Source organism: Xyrauchen texanus, chromosome 25, assembly GCF_025860055.1.
Source record: "Xyrauchen texanus isolate HMW12.3.18 chromosome 25, RBS_HiC_50CHRs, whole genome shotgun sequence".
NCBI lineage: Eukaryota > Metazoa > Chordata > Actinopteri > Cypriniformes > Catostomidae > Xyrauchen > Xyrauchen texanus.
The window spans coordinates 7,264,692-7,292,191 of NC_068300.1; the positions used below are offsets into that span (position 1 = coordinate 7,264,692).

Here is a 27,500-nt window from a genome sequence, read left to right on the forward strand (position 1 = left end):
ATTCCCTCCACCCTGCCACAGTGTTTTAAAATAAACCTAGAGAGTTGCTTCACTGTCTACATTATCCCCTCTTCCACTCTCAGCTTGGATTTCACGGCACGGTTAGCTAACTGTGCTTAACCGTACTCAACAGTGCTGATGGACTGGTTATAGTACGTGGTGACTCACGATTGTCAATTTACCAATGCCAAGGTAATTCAATTGTTTCTAGGTAGCGGGCAAAGTTTGCTATGGTGAGAATGTATTATTGGTGTATCTTCATGATTTTATGATGATGGTTTAACTAGTATAGTACATTATTTTTCAACACCTCTTTTTCGTCGTGGAGGTAGTTTACCCTAGCTAGCTCATATAATTCATGTTTGGCCAAGACCGATTTGAACAAAAACCTATAGGCCGATATCGTCACTAACCTTATTTTGTCATCAGATCACTGTTTTACTCAGGAATTGTACTTTATAAATGTACAAAGACAAAGAAAAGCTTATTTACTGTTCTAATAATAAATCCGTTGCATAGAACAGTGGATCTGTTTCCAAAATTTTAAAGAGAGCCACAATAAAAGATAAACAGATACAAAAAATAACGGTGATTGATTTGAAAAACATGGGGGTGGGGGGTCGCTGTCCTTTTCTGCATATCGCACCGGCTCATTTTAGTTTAACGCAGCCCATTTGGCCCGTTTCGCGGCCAACCCACGGACCCCTCGGTTCTCCCTATGGCCAGTCCTCCCCTGATCGCCCCCAAAGTGTGTCGGATTACCAGTCCAGCCCTGTATGTACTGTATATGATAGCACATTACTATGAAACGGAAATGTCAACCACATTATAGAAAAATAAAAAGTTTAAACCAAAGGAACAAAACCCCTGTTAAATTCTGTATTATAGTGGGATAATGGATAATGCATCCAGACCGCTAGAGGGCGCCACTTGCTCACACAGCGCTGACTGCAGAAACGAAGCCTTTTAAAATGTAGTAGTCATGCCAGGCAATATTGAGATTTTAATAGTTTTCATGCTTATAACTGAAATGAAGATGGTTTTAATTTGGTAAACAGTTAAACAATAAATCTCAGATGATACATCGGAACTTCCCTAATTATGTAACTCATATAATATTTTGTCAATAGATAATAACTAGGAGAAAAACATTCCTAAAACCTGGAATATGCGATCATTCTCCATAGCGCAATCGCTTCAATGTTTACCTCTCATGCCAAACATATTTAATTTTTTTATTTATATTTATAAATATTAAAATTTGTATGCATTTGGCAGACGCTTTTATCCAAAGCGACTTACAGAGCACTTATTACAGGGACAATCCCCCTGGAGCAACCTGGAGTTAAGTGTCTTACTCAAGGACACAATGGTGGTGGCTGTAGGGATTAAACCAGCAACCTTCTGATTACCAGTTATGTGCTATAGCCCACTACGCCACCACCACCACTCAACATTTAAGCACTACAGTGGAAAAAGTGGAAAAAGGCAACCGTGCCAGCTGGCCCAGATCAGCACAGAATGGCACAGTTTTGCAACACAAGTTCAGCTTGATGGTGGAAAAGTGGATATAGATTGCAACCAACTCTGATAAGCGTCTGAGTTGTATTGTTAGACGTCATGATCAGCTGAGCGTCAGCTGGTTGTGAGCTTTACTCACGTGACCTGACAGAACTATAATTTTCCTTGACTCCATCTGTGATCTTCAATGGAATATGTCACTGAGTTGGTGAGCTTGACTTATCCATGCAGGAGATAATCGTAAATGGTCTGCAATTATATAGCGCCTTTTTAACCTTAACGGTATTCAAAGCGCTTTACACTGTGACTCATTCACCCATTCACACACTCACACACCAATGGCCGCAGAGCTGCCATGCAAGGTGCTAGCCTGCCATTGGGAGCAACTTGGGGTTCAGTGTCTTGCCCAAGGACACTTCGGCATGTGGAGTTGTGTGGGCCGGGATTCGAACCACCAACCCTGTGATTAGTGGCCAACCCGCTCTACCACCTGAGCCACAGCTGCCCAGAGATACAGTATATGATGCTGCCATAGATTATAGTCAAAATAAGGTAACTAAGTCTTGCGTCTGAAGAACACCTATGATGCCTGAAAATGCTGTCTAGGTAGGTATCTCACTAGGTTTTAAAACAGAGCTGTTGGTATAATGCATTTGCTTAACCTTGAGAGGGCTGCGAGCATCAGTTTGTGGATTGAACCCAGGTGAGAGATTTTTTCTGGAGAGAGCAGGTGAGCTGTCCTGCAGACCATGAGCTGGAGATGTTTGACACGCTGCAGGAACTGAAGGTCTGGAGAGAACCAATGAAGATACAGATGCGTTCCTTCCTGCGGGGCAATTAGGATCCACACAGCTATATAGAGCAACAGACAACTCTGTAATATCTGCTGTAAGAATGATGGAAAGAGAGAATTGGTAAAATGTTTGAAGAGAGAATGACTTCAAGTAGCAATAAACAAAACAATAAGCTTTTATTAGAGTAGGCAGTTGCCGTGATCTTAAACTCTCAGATGCACTTTGTCAACATTAACTTTCTTAATGCATGTTTCTGATCATATTGTCCATGATTCTTTAGTGCACACTATTGCAAACCCACATTTGATGTTGTTGTAATTATTCACCAAAATGTGAAGACTTGTCCTGGTTCTGCAATGACCTTCCTTTAAGGCTGATGTTGTTAAATAAGGCCGAAACATGCTCTATGCAAGTGCGTGAACGCAGATGATCCTAGCTACGCAAGCTTGATTTCGTGCCTTGTTGCATTTCAAAATGGTCTCAGAACGCAATTCATAGCAACGCAACTAAGCGTTGCATTCTCAACGTTGCCGCAAGTGATGCTATATTGAACATTAGCATGAACTCTCCGCTTCTATAGTTTCAAGAGGATATTGCTGTGCAATAATTTGAAGTCAGTATTATTTAGCAACTTACCTGATAGTTTAGTGGCACAGAGTTCGAAGTTAAATTTATCGCCCCTATGAGTCCTGAGGTTTTTTACCACCACAGTAATGCAAGAACGCATATGCAAGCACTTGCATAAAATATGTTTCTAACATACCACTTATTTTTAACCCTCCAAATTCTGCTCAATTTCGCTCTGTTTTGCTATGTAACACCCATTTTTATTATCCAGTCAATTTCCGATGGCTAAAATAAAATCCCTACATTTTTTCCACGCTACTTTGTTTCTCATTGAATATGCAATTTCCCATTAAATTTGTCTAATAATAAAAGTAAAACAGTTTGTGCATCATGGTTCATGTCAACTTTTACTGACGGCAAACAGGAGGATGAACAGTTGTTACTCTGATACCGTGTTTTCCGAGGTAAGTGTTGGGTGACATGGAGCCTCGCCCAGACGAGGATGACGAGTGGCTGCCTACGGTTGACGTACTGCTGCCAGAGCCAATCGAATCTGGCCTTGGCAATACCATGCCTCTTTGAAGGCCAGACACAAGAGGATTTGCCATTTTCAGTAATCCTACATTTTCTATCAATACAAAAGTGACAACAGGTTTAATCAATTTATGACTGAATGTCTGAGGAGGAGTTTTAATAAGTTTGACAGATGGGATATGTGTGCCAAAGAATTCAAAACATCTGTCTGTGATTGGTTGATAAATACCTCTTACTGTATTGTCACCATTCACAGCATTTTCATTGATGGCTGCGTTACTGGGCTGAATGTCTACAAAAGGTTTCCAACCCATTCCCATAAACGATCTCTCTTGTCTTCTCAATTCTAAAACAAAAATGATCATTTGAACAAAACAAATGTCAACATTAACCACAGCCGTGTAGATCTAGAGGACCATACAAGCACATAATAACTTGTATGATAAACTCTTACCACTTAAAGATGTTAGACATTGTCTATAAACGTCTAATTAGACTATTTTACGACTATTTTACTGTATATTTTCTTGAGACACACACTGTCTCTCTCTCGCTCTCTCTCTGACCTCTGCTCTTCAGCGCTTGTTCCCACAATATTTGTTCCAGGTCTCTAGTCCAGGCCTCCTTGACGTTGCGTGTCTCTGCCTGTAAGATGTAGGTGTCCTGAGATCGTCTCCTCCTAAACCAGATCTCAAAACACAGACCGGTCTGGCCGCTGGAGTGGGTCATTCCGATCTCACAAGTCTACAGGTCAAATCAGAGGAATTTCAAATGCTATGCAAGTAAAGCTGGTGTTTAACTAACAGAAGACCACTTTCAAGAATTGCGTCAGGAAAACAATGCTGAGGTTTGTGAATCCAGCGCATAACAAGAGTATTCAATTCATGTAATCATACCTTGATAGACAGTTTGTAAACGTACACATCATCTTCACGGTCGTTTTTTTTGGTCTTGGTAAAAAGGATGACGTCTTGAAAGAGAAAAACTCGCCGCAGCGACCGTTTCTTACGGAAAATAATCCAAAACTCGTCTTGACGGATAAGATGGCCCTGCTCATTCAGGTTTAGCTGAAGAAACAAGACAAAAAAAAGTGCATGATTAGAACCTACAAGTTTGAGAAATATTGTAAATCCAATTTCACTTCTCAAAGGCTGTTAATTATGAATTTCTGACTGACAGCATTTTGCAGGTTCATTGGCCTGCACGTTAAACTGTAGCCGAATTAAAGGAATATTCCGGGTTCAGTTAACATCATTTGTGGCATAATGTTGATTACCACAAATATGTCTTTTGACTCGTCAATGGAGGTTCCATTGAGGCACTTACAAAGGTAGTGAATGGGGCCAATCCTTAAATGTTAAAATACTCTCTGTTTCAAAAATGGAGGCGCAGCGAAGTTCTAGCCGGAAGATTAGCAGCTGTACATCATCACATCATTAGCTGGGTAACTCCTAGCCAATCGCATGTAAGCCATTGCTTTATAAGTCTGCTCACAATCTACCACATTGCTGTTTCAGTGTGCTAACACGGCAACCTCCACCACCCCACCACCACCAGTTGAGTCCCGTCCCGCACGGGGGTAGGCTCCTCTCCCCTGTCTCCTATCACCGGCAGTATATGATGGTTCCGAGTACAACTCTCTCAGACCGCCGGACGGGGCCTACGCCAAAGAGAGAGACATTGCTTTCTGTTTTACATTCATCAAATAAATGGCATCTTGAACCTCACTCAAGCCTGCGTGTCTTCCTGATAGAAGAACACTTCCATTGCAAGTGTGTCATTGGAACCTCCATTTTTGCTCCATTGATTTAGCTTAACCTGTATTGAACCCGCAATATTCCTTTAACACATCATAAACCCAATGTTAAACCCCAAGACTGCACAGATCAATCAAAGGAATCATCACTACTAACATCACAGTCCCGGATGGCATCCATGGTGAGCAGGTCGTTCCCGTGTTGTAGCTGAAATCGGACGACCTCTAAAGCGGTCTGGATCTCCTCTCGATCTCCGCTCTGCTCCGCCACGCAGTTTTCCAGAATCTCCTGTAGCAGCAGACTGTATTTACTGATCCTCTGGACAGGTTTCAACAGGTAGGAGGACAAATCCATACTATCACCCAACTCCATCTGTTTACGCTGAACAGGAGAGCAAGATATTTAGAGGTGTGTTTATTAAAGGTGCACTCAGTAATGTTTTCCCCATTTAAGAAGTTTAACTTGAAACATATGTATAAAATCTTGACCAATCACATGAGATGATTCTAGTCATATCAGTAACCTTATGAAAGCTGTTGTATTCTACATGGAGCAGGGGCACCCTCATGGGGGCTGCCATTTTAGAATCACATGACCAGCTGAATACTACTCTCTTAATGTCAGTAACCATCTTGTTATTGGACACTTTCACTCTTGGATTAAATTAATTATGGCTGATTGTGAATAGTGAATTTCTACATTGGCGTCTGTAACTGAAAGCTATTGATTTTCAATGATGCTGCATCCGCACCACTAGGTGTCACTGCTTGTCCAAGATGACACATTATTTTGAAGCCTTTTAATCACTTAGGAATGGGGACAGGTTCGGGAAAAGACAAAAGCCGGACTCAAACCTATGCCGCCCCCTTCAAATGAGGGCTCCTTACCTTGAAGTATATATGATGTTGGATGAGGGCATCTGACTGGGGTTTGTTCTGGCTGTAAAGGGCGTAGAGTCCAAAACTCTCTCTCTGTTTTAACACATATTAAAGGTTAAATGTATTAAAAGGTTAAAAATGATATTCTGAGTAAGTTTTGAGCAAAGGTGGCATAAAAAAAATGCCCTTACGTGTTTTAGGAAACAGCGCCCGACTCTCAACGGCTCTGCCAGACACAACTCTAGTTCTCGCTGGAAGTGTTGCCCGTGAAAGTCATACAGTTTCTCCAGGTTACCAAAGATCCGGCCGTGCTGACCGCGCAGATCCTGAGGCACGTCGGCTCTGGTCAGCAGGGGGAAGTAGTGAGTCAGGATGTAGGCCAGAGAGCGCACATACTCCACCTCCGTCATCAAGAGCTCCTCCATGACACGATGAAGCTTCCTACTAGCAAATTAAGATGATCACATTATATTCTAACTTAGAGTACCATGTAAATACTATGGTAAATTCAATAAGATTTAATTGTGCTCGGTAAATGCACCATTTATTTGTACACGCAGTCAGTGCTGGTTTAGTGGCCGAGGAATTATGCAGATAAGGATAGTGCATTGACTACAACGTGCATATAGATACTCTCACTGAGCACTTTATTAGGAACACTAGGGTCCTAATAAAGTGCCCAACTTCTGCTGTTGTAGCCCATCTGCCTCAAAGTTCGGCAGTTACAGAAATACTCAAACCAGCCCGTATGGCACCAACAATCATGCCATGGTCGAAATCACTGAGATCACATGGTTGATGTGAACATTAAATGAAGCTCCTGACCCGTATCTCCATGATTTAATGCATTGCACTGCTGCCACGCGATTGGCTTATTAGATAATCGCATGAGTATGTATGTTTACAGGTGTTCCTAATAAAGTGCTCACTGCTTAGTCAAGTCAAGTCAAGTCAAGTGGTTTTTATTGTCGTTTCAACCATATACATTTAGTACAGTACACAGCAAAACGAGACAACATTCCTCCAGGACCATGGTGCTACATAAAAACAACAAAGGACCAACACAGGACCACATGAGACTACACAACAAAATAAAATACCTATATAAACTACCTATATATACCTATATAAAGTGCACGTGCAAACATGTGCAAAGTACGGGACAGTACAACAAATGTCTGACAATGAACAGGACAATAGACACAGTGCAGCGCCGACCAGTACTCAGTAGTGCAAAAAGATGACAGTTTCTAAAAACGTAAACAACATACTATGAGATGTTGAGAGTGTAGCAGACAGTTATAAAGTGACAGTAATTAAAGTGCAACTCAGGACACGTGTGTGTGTGTCAGTCCAGTCTCTGAGTATTGAGGAGTCTGATGGCTTGGGGGAAGAAGCTGTTACACAGTCTGGCCGTGAGGGCCCGAATGCTTCGGTACCTCTTGCCAGACGGCAGGTAAAGAGTTTGTGTGAGGGGTGTCTATATGCCAGATTTTAACACTTATCATTATTTGATTAATTGTTCCATTTACTGTCTGCTTTCCTTGGGCATTAATACAGCAGTGTTTACTGCATCAGGCAACTAGCACAGTGGTATATGAATTAAGTGCAATTTATAGGCTGATGAGCCTAATTTACAGAAAGTAGGCCTTTTTAACCTTAGCGGTATTCAATGCACTTTACACTGCGTCTCCTTCACCCATTCACACACTCACACACACCGATGACGGCATAGCTGCCATGATAGGTGCTAGTCTGCCATTGGGAGCAACTTGGGGTTCAGTGTCTTGCCCAAGTACACTTCGGCATGTGGAGTCGTGTGGGCCAGGAATCGAACTGCCAACCCTGCGATTAGTGGCCGACCCGCTCTACCACCTGAGCCACAGCCACCCCATATACAGTATATTATATAAACGGTGAATGTTATATAATATTCCAATGAAAGATTTTGAAAAACCCTTTTTTTTGCCTTTGAAACGTTAAATCAGAAAGTAAATCAGGTCAGTTTTGATTTCATGTTGTCTTTAAGCTTCTAAAATGGCCATGAGAACACAATCTAACTCACATAGTTCTGCTTGGGCACTCAGGGGTGGATGCAGCTTTTTCTCCATCAGTTCTCCAACTTTCTCCAAACAGAGTGACATCTCTAGCGCCCTCCGTCTCACCGTGGGGCATGTCAGAGCAAAAGCTGCCAATTTGAGAGTTCTGGTACTGCTGGGCGACCTGATGCTGGTTCTGCGAGTATATTGGTTCATGTTCAGAACCGCTAGAACCCTTGCTGATATTTTTGCACCCTGCATGTTGCCATGGTAACCATTGACAGCCAGTGGTACCCTGCAACTCAATGGGTTTCTGGTCGTGGGCTTCTTTTCTAACATGTTTGCCTTTCTTGGTGCATTCTGCCGGAGTTTCCTTTGCCTTGTGTGAAGTTTTGGACGTTCTCCTGCTTTTGTGGTCCAGCCTGAAGTTGAAGCAGCTCACAGTACTGTGGATACTATCTCTTGCTTGACTCGCCCTGCTCTCCGACTGCTCAGACACAAACACTGGTTGGTCCTCCTCATGTTGTCCAGGTTCTGCTAATTCACTCCCAGGCACTGTCTCCTCACCTGGAATCATCTCCAGCCAATCAGAGTGATGTCCAACAGGTGTGACTGTAAGGGAAACCTGCAGAGCTTCTTCTAGGAACATCAGTCTCTCCTTCAGATGTTGTCTGACCTCCTGATAGTGCAGCCAGGCGGCGTTCCAGACCTGCAGCGCCCCGGAGTTGGACAGAGAACATGCCTGCACTCTCACATCCTGGAAGTGCTCAGGTGAAAACTCATCTAATCTCTGCAGGTAAGCTTGGAGCCACAGACAACTCTCTTGATCCAGGGAGCAGCAAAACTGGTCCTGTTCCAAAAACTGTCTGCAGTCACTGGCCATAGCTGAAGCCTAAAAACAATTAATATATTGTTTGATTAATTAGCTGAGAAATATTGTTACTTTGTTATCAATACTGTATAGAGTGCACCAATGGGTTTCCAGAAGTAAAAATACCATTAATGTTTTTCATATGCTGAGTCATTTTTAACCCTGGCTTATAAACTTTTAAAGACAATGAACTTCGTGGTTGTTAATGGATGGTATCTGCTTCTGTTGAGGGCATCATTCCCCACTATTTCCATTTCTTTAAAAAAATTCACGTTTAAGAGCAGAATTCCCAATGAAGAACTGCACTGCCCATGATCCTGATGGGAAACACTACACCCATCAGAGAATCGCGGCCAACAAAGTGCGTCAAAAGAGCTCTGCAGCGACCGCCCACTCCCATGACGCACTGTGAATGATGTAATCAAGTCACTCTCCTACACTCTCAAACTACATATATACACTGCCTGGCTAAAAAAAGATCATAACACTGCCTCCAAAGGTTTTGTACTTTATCTCTCTCAGAGGCTTAAAGGAGCAATAGGTAATATATAAGGGACCTGATAAGGGATCGGGTGTGCAGCATCACGACCCAGCCCCACCCTCCGCCCTGTCACATATACGTTATCTGATCAGCTTACAGTTTAAGGCTCGTCACTTGCCATTGTCAGTTTGCTCGTTCCTGTTGCGTGTCTTCAACCTGGCAACCCGCGTGAGCTTCGAGAGGGGCGGGGGAGACAGCTCTCTCCAGTATTTTGAATTTGGACTGCAGTGCCCATTTTAAACCGCTTGTTGTCAATGTTACATATTGCTCCTTTAAGTATCTACTTATTTAAATCCAAAGCCAACTTTGTTTTTCATCCAGGCAGTGTGTATTGTTTCTATACTTATAATCAACCACTTTAAATCAATAGTTTTATATTTTTCCAGCATTTTTAATTTGGTTAAATTATTCACAGTGCTTTATGGCATTGTAGTTCATTCCTTCATTAAACACATTAAGTACAGAGTTTTGCACATTTGTCTTTTTGTCCAATTTTCAAATGCTTTTGTTTTTTTAGTTTTTTTTGTTGCTACAATCAAAGTTTGTAATGGTGTCATTCACCTTGGAGCTGGTTGGTTTGGTTCAAGGCTTAGAACTCTTTTATGAAGGATTTTAGGAAATCTCTATGGAAGAAATGTATGGGAAAAATACTTCTGGAGACAAATGACTGAAAAAATGGGCGGGTAGTGTTGCAGTCTATTGCTAGTGAATTGCAAATAGGATGTAAAGTAAAAATGTGAAAAAGTAGGGTCATATTTTCTTTTTTGAATGACTTCATGAAATTACTGAAGGAAAGGAAACACGTGGTGACTAGTTTTAACACTCAGCAGTACACTAGGTGGCAGCATTTTTTCATTTGCAGTGTCAAAATTGAGCATGAAACAAAATTATACTGTATTGTTGCAACTTGCAACATGACCTCATTACATTGCATGTTTATCCAATGAGTGACATCAAGTTATCATCTTTAAAGAAAAAAGTTATTTTGCATTTTATATCAAAATACTGTGTAAAAATAAAAATGATGTCTTCACTTTTGGCAGTTTAGTCACATAAATGAATCACAAAGGAAATAAAAAATAGAGGTTAATTATCTGTCTGACTCAATCACCACTTTGCAAAAGCAGAAGGCTTGGTTAAGTACAATGCATTGAGTGAAACAGTATTCAACGTTGCATCTCTGTGCAGAACAAACCCACACAATCTTAAAATAAATAACATTTCACAGATACTTTCACTTAAACAGCATGGGGGACACATTTAACAAGGCCTTAGAACTCAAAACCAAAATACCAATAATTACCAGAAAAATGTAAAGGAAAAAAGATTTGGTGCATAATGCAGGAATTTTAACGCCGGGGACTCTTATGTTGAAATGTCTGCGCTTCACTGCTTCCAGCTGCTCATTCAAACAGATGATAGAAATCAAATATGCACTTACGATAATCTACAAGATATTACAATATAGAGACTTTAAAGTAAACATTGTCTTAATTGATCAACAGTAAATCATCAGCGATTGCTTGTCATAAATGTCTGGTGCTCATTGATTACGAAATACTTTGAAGCCGCTGGAAATCCTGAATCTCGAGTTCCCCATGTGTTTTTCACTTTGAAGCCCTCGGCTAAAATTAAGACATTTGCTGTAACATTTAAGATATTGAAGTTTGTTTATGTCCTTTGATTTTAGAAAACTGAATTTAAGACTTTTTAAGGACCCGCTGGATCAGGGCCATCAGGGCCGTAACCAGGGTTTGACAATTAGTAAAGGTTCGGGTTAGTGCCACAGGGGTTTGGGTGCCAAGTATTGTACATTAGCCACATTAGCCAAACATTAGCCGCTAAAATGAATGAAATAGCAGCCTTCATCCTGGCCAGTGTTCGCATATATGACATGCATGTATTACATACTGTAGTCTGTAGTACAGATGGTGTACTAGTGTAGTGTGCTACTGTTTTTGAACGTTTCATGTCATGATGATTATCAGGGCCAGATTAAGACTCTTTAGTGCTCCTGGGCATGAAGATATGGAGTTTTCTTATAGAAGATATAATTCGTTTTTGCTTCAGTGACTTCAGTGATGAGCATTTGGCCATGTTTTCTAAAGTCATACAGTAGCTGTGTGTGAGGAATGAACCGGAATTGCGAAACTCTTCTTCCTCCAGGGGGCGCTTGACAGCTCAGAATCCTCCATTGATCCACGTTCACATCTCAGGATGTTTTTATATCTATTTGGAGACATTTTTACACTGGATAGTAATAATAATAATAATAATAATAAAACTGATAATTGCAATGATTCATACCTGGGATGGACACCCACCGCAGCAGCATCTATACAATCATATACTATCTCATCGAGTGATAATAAACGACTGTGATTGGTCCATCCTGATCTGCGCTGAGAAAAGTAACAGGTACCATGTAACAGCGCTGTCAATGTGCTGCTTCAGCAGCGATAAAGTAATTTATGGCCGATTAATAATATATATTTATATTTAAAAAAGACTGAATTAAAGATTCAGTGTGAAATTGTAAGATATGAATTGACCTAAGGCACGTGCTATTCGTTTATAGTTTAAACTTTTATTTTTGAACATGAAAAATGTACAGAGGTGCAAACATTGGTGACATCATAGCTGGTTACGGCCATGCCTGCCATACAGTGTATATAGTACAGTACTGTATGGTGCAGTTTAGTTCTCTTTTGAACATATCAACATGTCTCTTTTTATCGTTTGCCTTAACATATATTTCTGAAGAAATAAATAAACATTTAAGACGTACCCTTTCACAAAAGTGGCAGATGTACACCATAGTCCCAAGATCATCACAGCACCTTTCTGCTCGCAACAGGAAGTCACTCAGACTGGATTTAAAGATGGACACCATTCTGTAGAACACTTCTGTCTCGGGACAGTTCGGCCCCTGCACACTCTCTGCTTCGGACACCAACATCATCGCCTGATGCTTTCGCTCCTAATATGTACACAAATATGAATTACAGGAACATCAATATGATATTTAACACTACTAATTATTACATTTGTATTCCCCAATTTCGAATGCCCAATTAACAATGCACTCCCAAGGTCCTCACGGTGGGGTAGTGACTCCGGGAGGCAGAAGACGTATCTCAGTTGCCTCCGTGTCTGAGACTGTCAATCCGCGCATCTTATAACTTGGCTTGTTGAGCACATTACCGCGGAGACCTAGTGCGTGTGGAGGCTTCACGCTATTCTCCGTGATCCACGCACAACTTACCACATGTCCCACCGAGAGCAAGAACCACATTATAGCGACCACGAGGAGGTTACCCCATGTGACTCTACCCTCCCTAGCGACCGGGCCAATTTGGTTTCTTAGGAGACCTGGCTGGAGTCACTCAGCACACCCTGGATTCAAACTCGCGACTCCAGGGGTGGTAGGCAATGTCAATACTCGCTGAGCTACCCAGGCCCCCCACAAATAATTTTTTACAATTTTTTTGTAGTAGTACGCTACCCTCTCAACAAGTCTAGAGTTCGGAAAAACGTGCTACAATGTTGCCGCAAATTTCCCACTCATTATATATTTTCACATGCAAATGAGCTTGTGATTTGCCACAAACGCTTGCAGCTTTTAACCAGTAGCGGTAAACCTGCAGGAAACCGTTGGTAACAATGAAGAGTTTACCGAAAAACTCATTTAAGAAAATAACGAGAGGGGAATTTACTTCAAGTTTGCCAGAACTCTTGATTTTTGTAAGGGTGCATATCAGGAATGATAGTGTAACGGGAGCCAGCTGGTAGATAGCGGGTAGAACAAGAGCGACACATTGGTGCCGTGACCCGGATGGGAGTGAGGTTTAGGGGGGTGAGTGTAACGGGAGCCAACTGGTAGATAGCGGTGCAGTGTGTAAACCTCACTCTCCTGACCTCAAAAGGTACATTAGCGACTGACGCTAGAGGCTGTAGCCTTTAGCCTCCTTGTTAGAGCACCCGCCTCCCATGCCGGAGACCTAGTTTCGAGTCCCGTACGGAGCGGGTAGAACAATAGCATAGATCATCATGAGTCTTTTTGAAGTTAAAGTGTGCAGCAGTGCACCAAATAGTCCTGTCCAACTCTTCAATAATCATTTGACACTGAAATGTGTTTTCACTCCGTGTTAAGACTTACATTTGCTTCTGCAAGAAAAGCTTTGAAGCTGTGCAGTGTTTGCTGGATTCCTTCACTGGTGTCGTCCACAGATTCAGCCTGCTGGATCCGCCTCTCTCCTTCTGTATCAAACCATTCTTTAATCTCGAGAGACAGACAGCGGGGCTTGTTTGTTAATTCTTAAGTTCAAACTAGCCAAACTGCAATGATGAACATGTGCTGTAGTCTTTAAAGGTTTTTGTGTTTGTGTATGTGTGTGTTTGGCTACTCTCATGTTTGGTGTGTAAAGGTTGGTCTGTTGTTGTACCTCAGTGAATCTGGACTCCAGTTCTCGGAGATGTAACAGGAGGTCCAGGTGCTGCAGGGACATGTTGGACTTCCTGGCCAGCACATGCACCTGCTCCTGTAGTGCATTGCACACATCAGTCACTGTATCTATCACCTCACTGAAGGGAAAACACGTATTGATACTGTATTCAAATATGCCAGGTATCTCATATCATTTAATATAGAGTATGCTTCAAACATATTAGACCTGGCATTAGCATGCGTTTTCAGAGATTGGATGGCAATCGAATAGCACTTGACCACATTAAATGCCAGGTGTAAATGCGAATGTGCTTTCTTTATCTGGATACAACCAAGTACGTAATTAAATGTGTAAAGAGGTTGCATTACACAGTCATCTGTTTTTAAAGAGCTGTGTTTTGGGTTTATAGTTATACTGAATTGTGCTATTATAAATAATTGTGAAGATTCCACTTGGAATCTTGCGTCTCATTCCTGGTCTTTTTTCGAATCTCGATTAGCATCATTTACTGTAGAAATGTTTCTAATGTAGAGAGATACCATATTAAAGGGACAGTTCACCCAAAAATAAAAATAAATCTCTCATCATTTACTCACCCTCATGCCATCCCAGATGTGTGCTTGTTTCTTCTGCAGAGCACAAATTTAGATTTTTTTTAATAATTTCTCATCTCTGTAGGTTCATACAATGCTTTTGAAATTTTGAAGGTCCAAAAAGCACATAAAGGCAGCATAAAAGTAATCCATACGACTCCAGCGTTTAAATCTAAATCTTCAGAAGAGATATGATAATTGTGGGTGAGAAACAGATCAACATTTAAGTCCTTTTTTAATGATAAATCTCCACCTTCACTTTCACATTCTTCATTTGTTTGTAGCAATTTGCATGCTTCGTGCATATCGCCACCTACTGGGCAAGGAGGAGATTTTTATAGTAAAAAGTCAATAAGATTTGTTTCTCACCCACACCTATCATATCACTTCTGAAGGTATAGATTTAACCACTGGAGTCTTATGGATTACTTTTATGTTGCCTTTATGTGCTTTTTGACCTTAAAAGTTCTGGTCACCATTCACTTGCATTGTATGGACCTATAGAGCTGAGATATTCTTCTAAAAATTTTCATTTGTGTTCGGCAGAAGAAAGAAAGTCAGGCACATCTGGGATGGCATGAGGTTGAGTAAATGATGAGAACAATTTCATTTTTGGGTGAACTGTCCCTTTAAAATTAAAGTAATTGAAAGCATTTTGATTTATCCATTAATGTTTTTAAAATTGGTAAACTACTGAAAATTTTGTGTGTGTGTGTGTGCGTGCACGTGTGTGTGTAGTTACCAGCTCTGCTCACAATGCGGTGACCTCACATCAGTTTCCCATCTCAGCCTCGCCAACATGGCTCCACCTCCTCTTTGCAAGGCCACCAATCCGGTGTCTTCCAGCACATCCTTCATCAGGGCTTTCTGTTCTATAATGCACTGCTGGACATCCTGATTAACAAACACAGGAAGTGATTACGATTTCTGAACTCCCATTATTCACAGAAGATTTGTGCATCTTTTAATAAAAGCTGTATGTTTTTTATTCTCTTTTTAGAATAATTTGGTGGCTGGAGAGACTTCAATTTAAGAGCAGAATTTTTTTTTTAACAATTACCTGCACTGTGTCGATTTTATGAACACCTTCCAGTTTCTTTATAGCTCCTGATAGCAGGGCTGAGGCATCTTGCAGGTCTGATACAAACGGATAGAGTTTCTGTAAGGCAAAATATGTTTATAATTGCATGCGTTTACAGAAATGCAGTTATTAGAGCAGTGCTTTTTTTATGTACCTGATGGATTTGTAGCCAGTCAGCATGATCGTAAGGTAATGACCCCTGTAGGGCTGCAGTCAACTGACTGGCGTCCACTATTTTATAAAGAGCCTTGAATGAGGTCACAATTTCCATCTATGCAGGGTTAAGAACACAGTCTGTTAGAAATGGTTTTATAGCTAGAAAAACATTGCAAACTGGTGTTTTGGTGAGAAGGTAAACATTGGCTTTGCTACAAAGAAAACTACTGAAGCCAGGTGTATGTGTAAGTAAATAAAAACAATTCTGACCGTTATATCAGGACTTTTCTCATGGCTGTAGCTGCAGTCCTTATTAACTAGCATTAGGCCCCAGTGCACAATGTGAGGGTTGAGTTCCTGTGAAGAAACACAGACAAAGAGATCCTCACACACACAGCATAAACTCAAAAACACTTCACAAAGTATTACGGAAAACCTCCAGTAAATATGGGAAAATTGTCCCTTAGTACCTATTTAGTGAGTTCTTGTTTAGTATAAATTGGGAATCTGGAGGGAATGTGGCCGTACTCACCTGCACCATCAGGAGAGCTTTGGTGAACTCTGGGTGAACCGGTTTCTTCCGTGCATCAAGCACAACCGTCATCCCAAGATCTTTGATATCTTTCCTATAAATCATACAGTTAAAATCACATTATCCAAAGGCTTTTATCCAAAGTGACTTTTGCGCTTTTCTTTGGGATTCAAACCCATGAACTTTGGTTTTGCTAGCGCCATGCTCTACTAGTTGTATTGCATACCTTATTCCTGACAAGGATGTTGAATATTGGCCAGTTTATGAGTCTCTAGTGAACATCACCAAGTGAATGTAAATGTGTTCAGGTGAGATGGTATACCTGGTGATGGTATGGAGATACAGAAGTAGTTTGCAGAGCTCCTGGCTGGAAATAAGAGCAGAACCCCAGACCTGGTGATCTCCATAAATCTCCAGAACTGCCCTGCCTGACCGATCCTGACCACCTGGAGAAGACAGATCAGGTTATTGTTGCCTACCACACCATTAATTTGGCATCTGGCAGGGCCAGATTAAGACTCTTTAGTGCTCCTGGGTATGAAATGAAATATTCAATTCATTTTGATGATAACTGATGACCAGAAATGGCCATTGTCAAATGGTTAATTGGCTTTTTGTTTTTACCTGTTAGACACAGTCCTGAGTGAAAGAGGCCATCTGCTTTAAGTGAAGAAGGTGTAGATGATATGGGCGGTTGCTTCTTTGTTTCAGTTTGTGTGTTTAACATAGTTGTGTCTGAGGTGTCTAAAATATTTATCCGTGGTCCAATAACAGCAGGGGGAGTTTTCAGGTCCTTAGGGCCATCTTCAAAGGAATAATACCGTCAACATGCATTAAACATGTTCAAAGAGATCTAATGACATTCTAATGAAATTATCATGAGGACTTTGAAATATCATGTCTATAAGTAATATATGAAATATATTTAATCTCAAATTGATCTTTCCCTCCACTTGAAGGGATAGTTTACCCAAAAATAAACATTCTGTCATCATTACTCACCATCATTTTGCTCCAAACCCGTATGTCTTTCTATCTTACCCATATGATAGCGAGAACCAATGGCTATTGTTTGGCTTTAGAGCACTTTGGGGTGAATTCAACAAGAATGAATTGTGTCTGGTAAACGTGCTGTTTTTTTGCATGCACTGTCTGCGCTGGGATAGTCCCCGATTCAATGAAGATATTAAGCAGATCAGGCTACGGCAGGGCTGGACTGGTAAGAGAAATCGGCCTGTGACTTTACATGGCAAATGGCCCAAAACTTGTTGAGCGGGGGGATTGTACTTTTCTGCATATCATGGCACCATTTTGTGGTCCATTCTGCATAACGCAGCGTAGCTTATCGTGGCCGCCCTACTGGCCCGTTCAGTTCTCCCAGTGGCCAGTCCACCCCTTATCGGACCCAAAGTGCGTCGGCCCACTGGAAAAATGCCTGGTATGCCAGATTACCAGTCCAGCCCTGGGCAATGGTGCAACCGCTGCCACAAAATCTGCACAGCATCACTCCACTACTGTGCTCCAGACACCTGTTTCATCTCTTTAGTTATTGAAAATGTATTTGACTACAATGCCCACCTGGATATATGCCAGGTTATAACTCTCGTTTCCATCATTTGATGATTAACGGCGGCCATTATCAATAAAAAATTAACACAAACATCTCGTTTTAATAAGATCTGGTTTACCACCCACATTCCTATAGCAGACAAGTTGTATGGACTTCTATATGTTTTCTGTCCTGTTTGGAGCTTGGAAGCCACATTGAATGGACACATTTGTGTTCCTTGGACATTAGGAAGTTATAGGGGTTTGGAACAACATATGAGAAAATGGTAAGTTTTCTTATTCCTTTATAAATTTAGCATCATGCAAAGTCAATGGCCCAAATGAAAGCCTATTCCAAACCTTGCTTTGGTAGTCTTCTTCTGTTAATCTTTGGAGACACAAGTCTAAAAGCTGTGGTCTTCTTCCCTGGCACCACATGAAGCCTTGGAATCATTTCTATGTAGCTGTTGCTATCTCTATCGTTTGTTTGTCCTTGGACAACAATGTGACATTTTTCGGAAGTCCCAACCACAGGTGGGATAAAACTGAGTTTTCCTTTACTGCTATCTGTCCTGTCCTGAGAAATGTTCTGGATCCACTGCCTATACCCTTCACATGAGCAGTTACCAATGCTGTTGCTTTGCTGACATTTCTCCAAGGAGTCACAACCAGTTGGAGTTTCCAGAGCAGGTTTGTTAAGAGTTCTAGAATCAGGAAGATGAAGAGGAAGTTCAGGGATTTCTTTAGGGTTACTTGGTTTCTCCTGTGCCTCTATGTAGGACTTTCTATACCGACACACATGAACTTTGGATCCTTGTCCGTGTTTCTTCTGCATGCAGGGGGTACAGGGTTCCTCTGCAAACCTTACGGTACATACAGAAGCTGTACAGTCCCGGACAACACCATTAGAACTTGAGGTACCTACTCGGTCTGAAGGTTGAGACCATGTCCTTGAGTATCCTTGAGTTTCTTTGGTCAGGTCCAGTAGGTCATCGCGATTGCAGGCAAAACTGCTCTTTCTTCTGCTGTCCCATGTGTTTGGAGATACCCAACCAACCGGTCGCATCCCAGGCTGGGTTAGATCCATCTCACTGTGTCTGGAAGTACTGCTGCTTTCTACCAAACATAAAGACACAGCTATACCATCCCTTGCAGAACAAATTCGTGTCTCAACTGAGAAAGTCGAAGGGGTTGTAGTTGTACCCTGTTGGTGGGATAAACACGACGAATCACCTTGGTTTGAAGGTTCAGAAGAGGCTATACGCTGATTCTTCTCTACAAATTCAGGGTTGACCACTTCTTCCCAGGGAACCTTGACTACACCCTGCTCAGTTTTGAGGACGCAACGTGTGAGAGGTGTTCCATGTCGTCCTGCATTGAGGTCCCTGAGCCAGTTCTCGGTGAAGATACTGGCGCAGGAAATTTCCGATATTGGTTGCTCCTCTAGTTCACATTCCCCCTCGTCAAGAAGGCTCTGGACCATGATATGGGTGGCCTGGTTCCCAAAAGGCACAACCTGCAGGTAGAAATCTCCTGGTCTGAGCAGCAGAGGGTTAAGAGTAGCAAGCTGGACCACAATACGATCATGTAAACACAAAGGCCAGCCGGAACAGCTGAACACCTTCTCAGAGTACGGAGCCTGTTCAGGACACACAAAGGATCTACTTCAACACAAGTCAACATATCAAGATTTTACAACAAATGCAGAAAGCAGCACTTCTCCTTCTTTCCTAGCATTTGTCCCACATGTGTGCAGGGACCGCTTCAAATATATATTTGAATTGGCACAGTTTTATGCCAGATGCCCTTCCTGACACAACTCCCAGTGGCTGGGGGACTCTCACTACAGGGCAATTTAGACTCTCCAATTCAATTAACCTGCATGTTTTTGGACTTGTGGGGGAAACCAGAGCACCCAGAGGAAATACACGCAAACACAGGGAGAACATGCAATCTCCACACAGAAAGGCCCTGGGTGATCCGGGACTCCAACCGGGACCTTCAAGCTGTGAGGCGACAGTGATACCCACGGAGTAGACCAGTTGTGTCCGTTGATGTGATGCACCACTCTACATTGGACAAAGCAAACGTCCTAAACCATTTTATTTGCCCTGTTGGCAGGAGTATTGTTTTTTTTTTTTTTTTTTAGTTTAGATTCAACTTTATTGTCATTGTGCAGAGTACAGGTACAGAGCCAATGAAATGCAGTTGTTTTCGCATATCCCAACTAAGCTGGGGTCAGAGCGCAGGGTCAGCCATGAAACAGCGCCCCTGGGGCAGATAGGGTCAAGGGCCTTTCTCAAGGGCCCAACAGTGGTATCTTGGCAGTGCTGGGGCTTGAACCACCAAACTTTTGGTCAGTAACCCAGAGCCTTAACCGCTGAGCCACCACTGGCCCATTGCCAGAGCGTGCAGCACAAAATGGAACAGGACACACTTCTGACAGCTTCATTGTTTAAAATGGGATCTATTTGCTTTTGCTCCAGTCCGGTGTAGACAGGGTGTAAATATATTATTGTACTCCAAGCATTAATGCTGTGTGTGCATTTTTAGCGTGATCACACAGGAGACATGATTCTTCTTAAAGTTCATGAACACTGAAATCACCCCCATTCTGTCAAATTGCTCACAAGGGCCATCCCCCCCATCAGATATGAAAAAACAACAACAAAAAAACATTTTTGTCTTGTTTTCCAGTAAAATATAAACATCTTCAAAACAAGAAAAATTGCTCCATCAATTTGTGGCAGAAACACATTTTGAGTATTATGCAAGAAAGTGAAAAAGAAAGCATTTACATGATTTTATCATCTCGGCAATGGCTATGAGTAGAAAAAAGACAGCTTAGACTTTCCTTCTTATTATAATGCATTAAACCCAAAATGCGTTTCTGGGTTAAAGTGACTCAAAATGATGGAGCAGGTGACATTTATTACTAATTACTATTACTAATCCCATAGATTTAGTTTGATCCACAGCGACTTTCTGAGTGTCCCGAACTGTATGTTATCATTCCGGCAGCTGTTTATTTTTCATTTTTCCAGAAAAACTCACACAGGCCATCTGCTGCATGCTCTCCAGAAGACGTCTGGCAGGGATGAGGAAGTCGGTCAGACACCGGAGGGCGTCTCCGTGGTAATGACCATCAATGACCTGGAAGAGCTGGCTGAGGACAGTCGGGGCAGTGACCTCAAACGGTGGGTAGAGGACACACAGACAGCTCTGGATGGATGCCTCAAGGGAGTCTGGATTCTGAAAAAACCCAGATATACAGTATTATACATATTATGCCTTATAATAACACATTATATTGTATAAGTGTTATGGACATTGAGCCTCTCACTGAAATCCACCATGAACTAAAAATGTTATTAAGAACATTTAGACATAAATAAACATGAATCCATTATAATAATTAAAAACATTTGTCTCAAAAGCTTGTAAATGGGAACACACATAGTCTTCAAGACAAACAACAGAGAGGCAGTCTGCCATAAATCATGGTGTTTAGCAGGTGACCATGAAGATGACATAGCTTTCACACACACACTAGAATAAACCAGCAATGAAAACAACAAACTGAAACTTCCGAAAGATCCGAGTTTAGGTTTTAAAGGGACAGTTCACCCAAAAATGAAAATTATCATCGTTTACACACTCTCATGCCATCCCAGATGTGTCTGACTTTCTTTCATCTGCTGAACACAAATGAAGATTTTTAGTAGAATATTTCAGCTCTGTAGGTCCTCACAATGGAAGTGAATGGGTGCCAAAATTTCGAAGCTCCAAAAAGCACATAAAGGCACCATAAAAGTAATCCATACGACTCCATTGGTTCAATCTATATCTTCAGAAGTAATATGAGGGATGTGGGTGAGAAACAGATCAATATTTCCTTTTTTACTATAAATTCTCCTCCCTGCCCAGTAGGTGGCGATATGCACGCAGAATGTTAGTGTAGACAGATTTATTCATTATAAGTGGAGCGGTCGCGTCACTTTCAGTGATAGAAATTAAATTTGTCTTTTATTGGATATTGACTTAAACTGAAGGAGCTGTCAGGTTCAGCCAAAGCCCATTTGTTTTGTTGAAATTAATAATCCATTAGATGAATTACTGAAATATACCATTAGTCTACCACAGTACCGTAGTGCCCTATACGCATATTACGCAGTCTGCGTAGGGCACCAACTCCCTAGGGGGGCGCTACCATACCCTAGGGGGTTACCAGAAACTCCTCCGGCTGCCCTTACTCAAATGTTATATGTTATTCAAGGACCCTGTAGCATTCACAGAACACAGTCGATCGCTTCATGCTCGCACTTTCTCATTGTGCATTCACACCGTGCACTACGTTGCCAGGGTAATACCACGGTACTGAATGACTGATCATGTTCATCTTTCATGATACTGTAATGGTACTCAAAGGTACTTTAAAAAATACCATGGTTTTACTATGACACATCTGGAGTGGTGGTGGCGTAGTGGGCTAAAGCACAGAAATTATAAGCAGAAGGTTGCTGGTTCAGTCCCCACAGCCACCACCATTGTGTCCTTGAGCAAGACACTTAACTCCAGGTTGCTCCGGGGGGATTGTCCCTGTAATAAGTGTACCGTAAGTCGCTTTGGATAAAAGCGTCTGCCAAATGCATAAATGTAAATAAATGTAAAAATGTCATAAGCATGGGGTTATCACAGAACATGGGGCTTTTTGTGAGAAATATAACAGAATAGGCTTATTTGTGATAAAGGAAAAATGGAAAAAAATGATGCACAATATATATATATATATATATATATATATATATATATATATATATATATTTAAAATAAAAAAATCAAAGCAACTTTTACCAAAACCCGGTATTGAAAGTGATGAAGACCATCTTCCATCTCGTCATTGGTTAAAATGACAAAACTGCCTCTCCTGATTACAAACATAAAATCCAAATGTACTCCCTTGGAGTCTTTTTGGTTGTGAGTATCACAGACAAACAGACATGAGACCGCTGGTCATGTCTAACACAGTTTGTAGGCGTTTCAGTATCATATTCACAGAGTCCTCTGACCCTCAAAACCGAATCCTCTTTTGCAGTCTCTGGTTTTAGCTGGTTTGCAGTTTCAGCAGGGGTAAATGGACATTCCTGTAGGTGTCCACACACGTATGCATGTTAACATACTGCACACACAGCATACGGGTGAATATTTATGGACTAGGTCCCTAGAAATACCATACTGTAATAAACCCAGATTGAAATGTATCATGGGCTAATCTCACACAAAATACACCAAAAAAGGGCTCTTAAAGGGACCGAAAATTTGCCCTCATGTAAGTCCTCGTGTGAACATGCAAGCCACAGTGAATGAGCTTCTCTCATGTACTCTCTTCAATGTGCAGTCTCAAGAATTTCACTGAAAAATGACTCAAAATCACGAGTCACTTTCCATTGCCGTTTTGTGGAGAAGAGGGACAGGGATATTTAAAGTTTTCTCCTATTGTGTTATGAAAGAAAAGGTTTGGAAATCCTATTGGTTTGGAACGAGCGTGAGTAAATGATCAATATCAGGTACAGAAAGCTTCTGAGTGTGGACGTGTCTCTTCTTTGACACTGGATCCTGTCGTCCCATTCACCAAGTATATTTCTGACCGCTCCACATTTATATCTTACAAGAAGCCGATGGCCTGTTTGAGGACTCACAGCGATCTCTGGGTCTCCTCTGACACCATCGACCATCCATCAAATCACATGATTGCCGTTAGACCGCTGTTATGTGTGAGCGTGTGTATGCTGATGTACGAGTTGGCTATTTAAACTCATACGACTTCATCACGTGCAAATTCCCGGATGTCTAATGCGAAAGTAAGCCTTCCGAGTCCTGCGCACGCGGTGTAAAGGACATACTTACTAATATTGTGCCCTTACCCAAACCCTTTATCTAAACTTAACCAATCAGTAGAGTGTGTAAACATGATAGGAAGCTGTTGTGTGTGACAGAAGCAAGTAACTGTCGCATATTAGATGGAAACGATGTCCAGCGACGTTAGTGGCTGTAGTGAAAGTCGTAGGAATTCAAACGGGTGCAGTCGAAGGATATGGTTCTATCCACTACCCACAAACTTAAACCTCACACAAACCTGCATTTTTAAATATTCATAAGTACGTTATTTTTCAGTGGGCCTGGGTAGCTCAGTGGTAAAGACGCTGGCTACCGCCCCTGGAGTTCGCTAGTGACTCCAGCCAGGTCTCCTAAGCAACCACATTGGCCTGGTTGCTAGGGAGGATAGAGTCACATGAGGTAACCTCCTCGTGGTCGCTATAATGTGTTTCGTTCATGGTGGGGTGCGTGGTGAGTTGGCCGTGGATGCTATGTCTCCATGGCATCGTGCTCAACAAGCCACGTGGTAAGATGTGCGGGTTGACGGTTTCAGATGCGGAGAGAGCTGGGATCCATCCTCCACCACCCGGATTGAGGCGAATCACTACGCGACCACGAGGGCTTGAAAGCACATTGGAAATTGGGCATGCCAAATTGGTAAAAAGCATGTAACAGGAGTTCTAGTACAATTCAATAAATAATGGTGCAGTACATCATTAACAACTACAGCTTTCAATACGGGACGTTAGGCGTCTGGAAAAAAGCTAAGCACGGTCCATGAACGAACACTTCTACGCATGCAACAAATGCCTATTAGCTATAAACATTTGTATCCTAAGTAATAGAAAGGAATATAAGAGGGTGCATACTCAGCCTGCTCAATAACAGTTGGCGTAACGCTGCCCCCTTCTGAAGTAACCACGCCCTCTTTTGGAGATTCCACCCTCATTTGGAGGTCTCCGGCCTGCAGCTATGCCTACTTGTATAAAACTGCCATTTGCTTCACATTCACCATGATGGTGATACGACAGCACTCAGATATGAAGCTGCATATGGATTATTACGGTTTATAAAATGACTGTGGCAGGGCGGAGGGCGGGGCCGGGTCGTGATCCTACACACCTGGTCCCGTATTAGGCTAATCAAGCCTTCGAGAGGGATAAAGATCGACTGCAGAGGATCGTGTGGGAGAGAGAGATCGTTTACGGACATGTCCGTCATGTGTGTGTTTGTGTCTTCTGTTTTAGTTTGAAATTAAACTATTATTTATATCGTCAAGCCGGTTCTTGCCTCCTCCTTTCCTTGGATCCCTTTACAGTGGTGCCGAGAACCAGGGTTTGGAAGAGAGCTCCGCTGGCCGAAGTCATCAACGCCCTCACCAACATCCAGAAGACACAAACACACACATGACGGCGATGTCCGTAAACGATCTCTCTCTCCCACACGATCCTCTGCAGTCGACCTTTATCCCTCTCGAAGGCGCCCTCCGCCCTGCCACAATGACGCTGTGTTGGGAAAGTTTGTTTTTTACGATGATGTAATTTTCTGGCAATTGTATCCTGGCTTAATATGCTGAGAAAACTATAAGTAAGTAATTTGTATGTTGATTTCACCTAAACGTGTAAAACAGTGGCTCTGTAGTGCTATCAAGACATTCCTCTGATTGTTTGAGTGGCCCATCCACAGCAAGATAGGCTCAACCAATGGCATGAATCTGGGGCTAGACTATCTGTTTATACAACCAATGAAAGACAGGGGGAGTTTTCTGGAGTCTGTTTGTGCAATTCCGTTTGTTGACGCTAGTGGCACAGAAATTACGCACACAGGCCATTCCAGACTAATCTTAATAGGATTAATAGTGGTGTTTTCCTTATTACATCACGTGTTTTTCTGAAAGCAAAAATAAACAAATGAAACACTGAATGTTGGCTCTGATCTGCGCAGCCTGACCGAAGAAAAGCAGGCACGTTTACTCGCACGATTAACCGAAAGTGAAGCGCTGATGGTATTTTCTGCCTGAAAAGATATGCTATATAGATTTTAACACATTTCATGCTGTTGTAGTACATGATGACAGCTTCTCCCGTGCCTCCCAACATGTGCAACATATCACTGTTTTTACTGCTGGTAGTTGCACATCCTGATCAGGTAGCACAGATTGTCAGAATACCGACTCATGATGCGTGAATGGCTTGCACGTGCTGCAGGAGTCTGTTGTGTATACTGTAGTCTCGTCACATTTGAACTTTTTGTTTAGCCTCCCATTCAGCTCATGAAAACACGCTGCGTGATCATGAGGAAGGATTACATCAAGATGTAGATTGCAGAATCATTTGCAGAATTTATATAAATAAAATAGTCTATTCCTCTCTTGACGTTGTTGGCATGCCAGTGATTACCCCTTACGGCCATAGGTGGCTGTCCCCTAACCTAACCCTTTCCCTAACCCTAACTGTGAATGGAAGTGATGCCCCATTTCAGAGCTGGCGCATCCCCTTTCTGGAGTAACCATGATCTCTTTTGGAGATTTCACCCCCATTTGGAGGTGGCCTACAGCTATATCTATTTGCATTTGCTTGGACTGAGGAGAGCTGGACATTGCACTTTCCATCTAAATCTCTCACCAAATCTTGCTGCTAAAACTGAGTCCACTGGGGGGTGCTGTGGATGTGTGTTGTCGAGGTATTGCATGAGAGAAGGTGACATGATGGCGTCTTTGAATACCAATGGACAAGGATCTGCTTTTATGGTGGAAAGGAGATGCGAAGCGGTACGAGAAACTCGGAAGCTTATCAGACTGGTATGTTAGTTAATTATCCGAACACGGACAGAGCTCATTTTATAAAAGTCAACTTTCCCTACTTGGTAACGTTTGTGAATTAAATTAAATATAGATGACTGAAATTTGAATTTACGATGAATTGATTACTTTTTTATATTTTTATTTGGATGATACAAATCTTTTCTGAAAATGTTTGCCAGGTGCCATTATAAAATGGGCAAAAGGAAATCCCAATTTACAATTATTTGAAGACGGGGCCCAAGCAAAATCTAGAGACCAGAATATCATATAGACTCGGGGGTGGGCCCGACTTTCCCCCACTGCATAGCAATGCTCTAAAAACACTCAGCAACCATTTAGCAATGTTCGTAGCAGTGACTCATAAAGCCTTAATGACTATAATAAGACCCACAGATCTGCCAAGGATTCTAGATATATTCCTTCTCTCAATAAAAGAAACATTTTTGAGAGAAAGATGCACAGCAGAGCAGACGGACGCTCAAGAGCACACATAAGGAACGTGGAGTGTGACTTTCCTCAGAGGAATGTCATACATGCGATATGATTCCTGACCTCAGATCACGTTTCATGAAGAAACAAACAGATCAAGAAACAACTGGGTTTCATACATGCTTATAATGAAAGCTGTATTGGTTTGTAAAATTATAAATCTGATTATATATGAGGACAGTTTGCTAGAGAGGCACGATTTATATTTGTCTAGAAAACCAATTTCAAGTATTGAAGCATAATTCTAGATCCATTTGTTAAAAAAGATTACAGTAACATACATTCGGTCAAGTGTATCCAAACTTTTTACTGGTAGTGTATAATATAATCTCATTTTATGATCATTATCATGGTAAACAGCAAATGTTTACAGTACCATTCTGACCACAGGACAACAGTTCTCCAGTTAAACTTTGATGTCCCGATCTCTGTAGTCCATTTCAAAGGAAAATCTTTCTGTAAACGTGTTAT

At 41.8% G+C, this 27,500-nt stretch overlaps 2 protein-coding genes across 4 annotated transcripts in view; both read right to left on the reverse strand.

Annotated features, from left to right (window-relative positions):
• The window catches only part of LOC127618493 (uncharacterized), a 20,066-nt gene extending 1,130 nt beyond the window's left edge, over window positions 1-18,936 (reverse strand). Inside the window, exons 1-20 of one of the 3 annotated variants that reach the window (XM_052090984.1) lie at window positions 18,221-18,936; window positions 16,937-17,116; window positions 16,635-16,758; window positions 16,313-16,406; window positions 16,051-16,137; window positions 15,779-15,895; window positions 15,604-15,702; window positions 15,286-15,437; window positions 13,948-14,086; window positions 13,662-13,784; window positions 12,291-12,482; window positions 8,117-8,982; window positions 6,243-6,495; window positions 6,061-6,144; window positions 5,330-5,554; window positions 4,313-4,483; window positions 3,983-4,160; window positions 3,646-3,762; window positions 3,334-3,510; window positions 2,184-2,407 (exon numbers count right to left, since the gene is read on the reverse strand). In XM_052090984.1, the coding sequence (XP_051946944.1) occupies window positions 2,184-2,407; window positions 3,334-3,510; window positions 3,646-3,762; window positions 3,983-4,160; window positions 4,313-4,483; window positions 5,330-5,554; window positions 6,061-6,144; window positions 6,243-6,495; window positions 8,117-8,982; window positions 12,291-12,482; window positions 13,662-13,784; window positions 13,948-14,086; window positions 15,286-15,437; window positions 15,604-15,702; window positions 15,779-15,895; window positions 16,051-16,137; window positions 16,313-16,406; window positions 16,635-16,758; window positions 16,937-17,116; window positions 18,221-18,926 (4,308 nt within the window). In that variant the 5' untranslated portion in view covers window positions 18,927-18,936. Of the gene's footprint in view, window positions 1-620; window positions 2,408-3,333; window positions 3,511-3,645; window positions 3,763-3,982; window positions 4,161-4,312; window positions 4,484-5,329; window positions 5,555-6,060; window positions 6,145-6,242; window positions 6,496-8,116; window positions 8,983-12,290; window positions 12,483-13,661; window positions 13,785-13,947; window positions 14,087-15,285; window positions 15,438-15,603; window positions 15,703-15,778; window positions 15,896-16,050; window positions 16,138-16,312; window positions 16,407-16,634; window positions 16,759-16,936; window positions 17,117-18,220 lie in introns of those variants that run through there. The other 2 variants (XM_052090983.1, XM_052090982.1) reach the window with 2 other exon arrangements.
• The window catches only part of LOC127618966 (uncharacterized protein KIAA1755-like), a gene marked incomplete at its 3' end in the record, with an annotated part of 8,683 nt that continues 112 nt past the window's right edge, over window positions 18,930-27,500 (reverse strand). Inside the window, exons 1-3 of the mRNA XM_052091672.1 lie at window positions 27,406-27,500; window positions 20,915-21,112; window positions 18,930-19,499 (exon numbers count right to left, since the gene is read on the reverse strand). The exon at window positions 27,406-27,500 is cut by the window's right edge and continues 112 nt beyond it. Of these exons, the coding sequence (XP_051947632.1) occupies window positions 18,930-19,499; window positions 20,915-21,112; window positions 27,406-27,408 (771 nt within the window). The remainder of the gene's footprint in view (window positions 19,500-20,914; window positions 21,113-27,405) is intronic.